The 7,272-nt window shown below is 44.0% G+C and overlaps 1 protein-coding gene across 1 annotated transcript in view; it reads right to left on the bottom strand.

Moving 5' to 3' along the window:
• The window catches only part of LOC109479647, a 31,554-nt gene that overhangs the window by 6,138 nt on the left and 18,144 nt on the right, over positions 1–7,272 (bottom strand). Inside the window, exons 21-29 of the mRNA XM_019781633.1 lie at positions 6,602–6,945; positions 6,003–6,262; positions 5,332–5,386; positions 5,070–5,138; positions 3,839–4,027; positions 3,530–3,661; positions 1,693–2,007; positions 950–1,138; positions 336–536 (exon numbers count right to left, since the gene is read on the bottom strand). Coding sequence (XP_019637192.1) covers positions 336–536; positions 950–1,138; positions 1,693–2,007; positions 3,530–3,661; positions 3,839–4,027; positions 5,070–5,138; positions 5,332–5,386; positions 6,003–6,262; positions 6,602–6,945 — 1,754 coding nt within the window. The remainder of the gene's footprint in view (positions 1–335; positions 537–949; positions 1,139–1,692; positions 2,008–3,529; positions 3,662–3,838; positions 4,028–5,069; positions 5,139–5,331; positions 5,387–6,002; positions 6,263–6,601; positions 6,946–7,272) is intronic.

Here is a 7,272-nt window from a genome sequence, read left to right as displayed (position 1 = left end):
AAAAATAATTTTAATCTTTGACTGAACAACAGTGCGTCCATTGCAGAGAGAAGTTTGTCAGATTAGCCTATTTACTTAGTATTGTCTCCATAAGTCATTTATTTGTGATGCGCTGTTATCACGGTGCTGTTATACACTCTTAGCATTTGTGTTTCTATAAGATGTTTGAATGTATCTTGATTCAACTACACAATATAGACAAAATTCTCTAACGTTCCTCTACTTCTGCTGTAGTACCTTAATCCCTTGTTGTTTTTTTCGACTTTGAGTACATTGAAACACTGCATCGCGAAATCTCTATACCTGAATTCTACTAGAAATGAATAGAACCTTACCATTTCCAGGTCTAGATGTTTGGGGTAACAGAGGAAGAGTAAGAGGCAACGCCGTAGTAGCGTTAGAAGAGGTGTAACAGACAACACCGATGTCTTCTCTGTGAGTACAGTCATTTACTCCCCATCCTCGGTACGAGCAGGTAAACAGGCTACTCTCCGACCCAGTGCACTCCAGGTCATCCATGTAGATGCCACCCGAGCCTATCATGCAAAACAAAGCGTATCCTGATTTTCTAATTTGTTTTATGACTTAGCTCTAAGATTTATAAAAAGTACAAGTACTAGTCTGAAAGTGCATATCAGGTAGGGTTATGACAGTATCAATAATTAATACTGAGTCATAGCCCTTAATACGTGCATACCTGATTGCCAGCATTGCCTTCTGGAGAAGCAGTTTGGTTTGCAATAGCGGTTAGTATCATATAGCAGTATATATCTTATCATAACAGCTGGTACAATACCTCGAGCTTTGGTTATTTATCCCATTCGTTTACTACCAAACAGAAATTGTCATGGAAAAGCGTGCTAGTACGAAATAACGTTTAACACAATTTTTTGGCTTAACACGTTTTCCTACCACAAAGATTATACGTACTAAATAACCAAGTCTATACCTTGTCCATAATACGCCCGGCCATGATATGCCGAAGCTCCGGTATATCCCAGCATCCTACAGACAACCCTGGCGTCATTCAAGCCGAATAAGTCGTCACAAACGGTCCCCCAGCTGTAACTGTAGGACGGCCGAACCTCCACACGACCTACGTGCGGTCCTGATCCTCCGACCAACCGGATTCTGTTGGCTTGTTGGAAAAAATAATTCTAACTTTGGACTGAACAACAGAGATAGCCATTGTAAGGTTATTTATTGTCTCCGTATGTCATTTATCTGTGATGCACGTAAATTCTAACCCGACTACTGTGACTATCAATGTCCGGCATTTTGCTCGTGGACCAAATATCACGGTAACAGGGTAATTCGAGAATGTTTTTGTTGACCAGGTTGGTCAATAAGAACTACGTGATCAAAAGCACATTTTTGAGGTACGTATAACATATCTCAGAAATTACAAAACCATAGCATGTCCTAACCCCAACCTACCTACGTCATGACGAAACATTAATATTCACCACACCCCAAGTTATAACCGTTTAGAAATCGCCAACCCTTATGTATGGTGTACCCAACACATAAACGTATCGACGAAGGTAATTAACAATGTGTCTTCTGCGATACTAAAGAAGACGTATATCGTTATGATAGAATCATATACCACATTATGGTACATAGTTCATAGTCCACATAACCACTGCAGATGGGTGACACGGCAATGTTGATGGAAAATGTAATACTTACCGACGTCGACGCAAGTGACATTCACACGACTGTGTGGAAAAAATCCGTTGCCGCTGAACAGGTGCCAGGTCCCAGTGATGTCTTCCGCGTAGACGCTGGTGTCGTTTGCTACATATAATCCTACAACAGTGTCCCCCAAAGTAGGACCAACATACCAACGTATCCTCCCTTGGCTGTTGGAGTACGAATACAGATATTCACCACCAGAGGATTTATACACCGGACGATCATTGCGAAACTCTCCTGTCATGTCGTAGGTTGTCATCCGATTGGATTGGACCAAGGTCGAACCGGAAATACGGACCGTCGGGCAACCTAATATGGTAACAGTTAATTGTCATTACCTTCGCCAAGAAGGTTATGTTTTCAGTAGCGTTTGTGTGTGTGATTGTGGTTTAGCAAGATAACTCGAGAAGCAGTGGATGGATTGGAATGACACTTGGTAGGTGGGTAGGTCTTCATGAGACCTAGAAATGATTAGATTTTGGGGCCCCTGGCGGCTTTCCTAGGTACTGCAGCAGATATCTCGTGATCTGGACATGCTAGGGTCATGACCTCATTTACATAATTTATGAGGAAGTGCTATAATACTTTTAGTAGTAGCCTTTTTGTTAAGATAAGGCTATCATTGGCTGGAGAATAAGATCAACTGAAATAATCCATGCAAATGAGGCTCTTATTTACAAAATCAATGATTAAAATTGTATACTTCGTCAACCGCAAGGGTTAACATTATTTGGCGAAGGTATGAGATCGTGGAACTCTTGTTTATTATAAGTTTGGATTTTGAATGCGGCTGAATAAGTATATTTTGAATGCATCTACATCTTCATCTTCATCTTTGCCGGGGCTCAAAGATGTTATGTGAGCCCCGGCTACACCCCCATATAGCCCCTGATGGGGCACTTTAGGGGGGGGAGGCCTTGGTCTAAGGCGGGCAGGCCTCCAGCCTGGCCCGGAAGGACTCAACGGTGGGAGCCATAACTACCGGGCCAGGCAAGGCGTTCCATTGGGGGATTGTGCGAGGGAAGAAGGAATATTTGTAAGTGTCTGTTCGTGCATGTATAGGTTGATATTTATACTGGTGGCTCCCTCGGGTACGCCCTTGGGCTGGCTTGAGCAGGTTGCTGGTGGGGATCTTAATAATATTATGGGTCAGTTTGTAAAAAGTTGTGAGGCGGGCCTTTCTCCTCCTTTCGGAGAGGAGAGCAGGTCGTTGAGCATTTGTGTCACGCTGCTAGTCCGCTGGTAGTCATTCAGGGTCACTCGGGCGGCCCTGCGCTGGACGGCCTCCACCGCCTGTATCCCCTTGGTGGTGTACGGGTCCGAGACGGTGGCACTGTATTCCAAGTGGGGCCGAACCAGCGCTTTGTAGCAGGTGGCCTTGACCCGAGATGGGCAATGGGTCAAGTTGCGCCGAATGACCCCTAGGACTTTACCAGCTTTGCTAGTGGCGTGGTTGATATGGGTGTCCCACCGCAGATCGTCGGACAATTGGAGTCCGAGATAAGGGTGGGTCTTAACTGACGTTAGGATTTCATTACAAAGAGAATACTGCGTTCTGGTAGGATTTCTTTTACGGGAAATGTGAAGGATATGGCATTTGGAGGGATTGAACGACATCTGCCAACGGTTTTGCCACTCCGTCAGCACATCAAGGTCAGACTGCATGCCTTGGGCGTCGGAATGGTTGCTGATAGTTCTACATAAGAGACAAAATCCGTTATACCTCTTCTACCAATGTTTATAATATACTTCTACAGGAATGGCTGAAACACTACATTAGTGAGTTCTCTTGATCTGCCCAAATTGCAAAGGGTTTTAAATTTCACCTCACCGGAAGAACAGACGACGCCGACGTCTTCACTATGAGAACAGTCATTTAGTCCCCATCGTCGGTACGAGCAGGCAAGCAGGCTACTCTCTGTCCCAGTGCACCTTAGGCCATCCATGTAGATGTTCCCAGAGCCTACCGTTTAACACAAAATGCACATAACAGCCATTACCTAAGTACTCGCTTGTCTGTAGGTATGCTTAGTGAGCTAGTATACGCTAATATACGCATCTAAAACTGCCAGAGAATGGATATGATTAAGTAACGTCAGGTCAACTGTACAGAAGGCTGGTTGGCATATGGATACAATACCTTGTCCATAATATGCTGAGCCATGATATGACGAAGCTCCCGTATATCCCAGCATCCTGCACACAACCCTGGCCTCCTTCAAGCCGAATGAGTCGCCACAAACCGTCCCCCAGTTGTAACTGAACCACGTCCGAATCTCCACTCGACCTTCGTGCGGTCCTGAGCCACCAACCAGCCGGATTCTACTGGCTTTAAGATGGGAAAATACTTTTAATGTTGAGATTCAACAAGACCCTCAAACGTATCATGTAATACATCTACACTTGTAAAATTAGCTTGAACAATGGTGTGTCCACGTCAAGAAGTTTTTTTTTTTTTCAGATTAGTCAGAGTACTTTATCGTCTCCATATGTCATCAATCGGCGATATCTAATCCACAGATAGACACACAGCAGCCTATCCTTGTCTGGCGTTATGATCTTGGACCAAATACCGCGGTAATCTTGCGTCAGATCGGTGTAGCAGGTGGAACAATGGCGTTGGCCAAAACATTTTTCGCGTTCAATGCCCCCCATTGCCGCTTTTGTTTGCTAATACCCTGGGTGAGTACACTAACGATCGTTTCCAAGGAATACTAGTAAAAAATCTAAGCCAGCATGGCAGTCCCCATACAATAGGTGACGGGTCATTCCAGTGAAATATTCTCAGTCAGGTAAGTCAAATAACAAATATTAATACGTGACCAAGAGCACAGTTAGTTGTGAAGTAACGTGTTACAAATCTACTAATTAATAACCTCAATGATAAACATGTCTTTTTCTTCGCTCGTTTTGGCGGAAGAGAGAAAACCAAAAGCTCTTAATGTCACAGTTAGCCATCTGATATACATTTCATTAAGTTGCTATCCATCGCTAGAGCAACAACGTAACACAACATATGCCGCACTAACAAAATCATATCACTAACTAGTACCACATTATGGTACATTGTTCTTTTGAAACAAGTTTCTTCACATAAACACTGCCACGACGCATACGTCACATGAACATTAAAGCTGGCGACCGTGTGCTTAAAACTCTTTGGTTTTATGACATACGCACTCCACATAACTTACTGAGGTGCTACAAGCAGAAACATTAACCGTGTTATTTTAATGTGAAGTTGCTACAGCGTCGACCGCGTCTTCTGTCTAAACACTTTCTCAAAGTCCCGAGGCAGTTTAAAGTACAAACACCAAGCAAATATGTTGGTTTTGACACTTAAACTTTTATGACATACACATTCCACGTACCTTGTTGAGAGGAGCTGTTGAACAGTGTGGCCAGAATAAGCACAAACAGCCACCGAGCCATCTTAACGCCTAGTGGTTATACAGCGTCCCTCGACTCCTTCCTTTTATTCTTTTTTCAATGGCGCGTTGAAGTGTTAGGAAAGTCTAAAGGTCTGTGATCAAATTTGTTTGTTCGTCGCTCGGCGTGGGGTGAAGCCGTCAATCATAATGGATAATGAGCATGCGTATGTAAATGTGATCACGTGATATTATTGACTGTTACTTTGCTCTTCGATAAATGCGACTCCTCGTGTTCCGACCTTGGACTTTGACTCAGACTGTAAAAATGGAATGGACCGAAACCGGTTCAGATTTGCTCTGACTGGAGATGTAAGTCAAGAGGGACTCCTCAATCTGAATTACGACAACTTCTTAGGTTCGTAAGCTCTGTATATCTGTCAATGATCTTCCATCATGATATGACTTGATGATATGCGCCATTACCTGTTAAAAAAGTTGGACGCAAAAACAACATCAATAGCTATGTTGAAAAATACTCCTTTATATATTTTACATTCCATATCTTTGTGACAAATAGATAAATATTGACCATTAGAAATACAAGTAGATGCCGAGTGAAGTCCGCGTCACAATAATATTATTATAATCCACGTGTTTCCGAATAAAATATGAAACCGGTATATGCAGCAGTGAAATATTACAGCCGACAAATAATAATCAAAGTCTGATCCTGGGAAAATGTTTGTAACTAATATTTCCAAATAGAATTCCGATAGCACAGTTTGGGCCTATTTGTCCACTAGGAATTGTTGGGTTTTGAAGGCCAAGTTGGACGACGTGCTACGTCATTCCATATTTGAACGGTTCGGGGGGAGGGGGATACGCCGGGTCGTGGGTAGGATGGAACTGGGGAGGTTGGGTAGGCATGTTCACAGCGGTGTTGTAGGCGGGAGGGGGTGGGTACTGTGGGGGAGGGGGGTAAGGGTTATACGGGGGATTTTGTGGCACCACGGTAGGGCGGTGGACCGTCGTCGTGTTGTTCATCGTCACTGGCTGCGGGTTGGCCGCCCGGTTAGCAGGCGTGGGACGTGGTTTGGCATTGATCCAGCGGTGGATCAGCACTGCCAACAGAACGACACCGACCAGCACGCCGACGACGATACCGGCGATGGTGCCGCCACTCAGTTCTGTACCTGTGGAATATCATAACGATTATTACAGATTTCTGCGATTGTTTCATTTAATTATCTGCAAAGAAACTGTGCAGATACATGTATATAATTATTATCTATTTTGTGCAAGACAAAGATACAGTGAACTTACATCTTTCTGTACGTTCTTTTAACTGTCTATGCATTCATTTTCTAAATCGCCCATAAACTATGTTCATAGGTTATGGGGTTGATAAATTATGATATATAACATGTCCATAGCATCGATCAGTTGATGTGTATGACGCATATATATATATATTGTGATTAGACAAGTTCTATGTAGTTTCTTGATATACTGCTATAAACATGTATTCTTACCTGTGTTCTCGGTGACACTCGAACCTCCATCACCTCCAACATGGCCACACCTATCCCGCGCTGCGACGATCTGTTCTTTCGTCATGGCGTAGTCGTACAGCTGGATACAGCCTATCCGGCCAGCGAAGTACCGACCGTCTCCGTCTCTCACTGCCACCCGGATGGGGTACTGAGTTGCGACCGACGGGACCCCGATCTGCCTCTGGCCGACCACGTCACCGTCGTTCCAGATGGACTCCACCCCCGTGGAAATGTCGTAGGTTCCGCCCACGTAGTTCCAGGCGTTCTGCCGCAGAACAGTCGCTCCGACGGCAACTGGGAAATGCCCATCTCGTCCCACCGTCCTGAAACAGACAATTGGTTTGTTACAATCTTATCAACCGATGAGAGGGAAAACAAACATACAAACAAATCCTAGGTTCTATTGTTGGTATGATTTTCACACGTTTGATAACATGTTTCCCATTTTGACAAACTTCATTGTGCACAGTCATTTTTGGAAGGTCGTGACGGCTACTTCTCAGATGTAAATGATCTGTCATGTTGAGAGCTATCAATGCCTCTGATCGCTACTCTACTCTACTCTACTCTACTCTACTCTACTCTACTCTACTCTACTCTACTCTACTCTACTCTACTCTACTCTACCATACTTTACCCTACCCTATCCT

The sequence above is a fragment of the Branchiostoma belcheri genome, unplaced genomic scaffold (assembly GCF_001625305.1).
Source record: "Branchiostoma belcheri isolate BF01 breed outbred unplaced genomic scaffold, Haploidv18h27 scaffold5, whole genome shotgun sequence".
NCBI classification, from domain to species: domain Eukaryota; kingdom Metazoa; phylum Chordata; class Leptocardii; order Amphioxiformes; family Branchiostomatidae; genus Branchiostoma; species Branchiostoma belcheri.
Note: the sequence above shows the minus strand (reverse complement) of the source record. Positions and strands in the feature narration are given on the sequence as shown.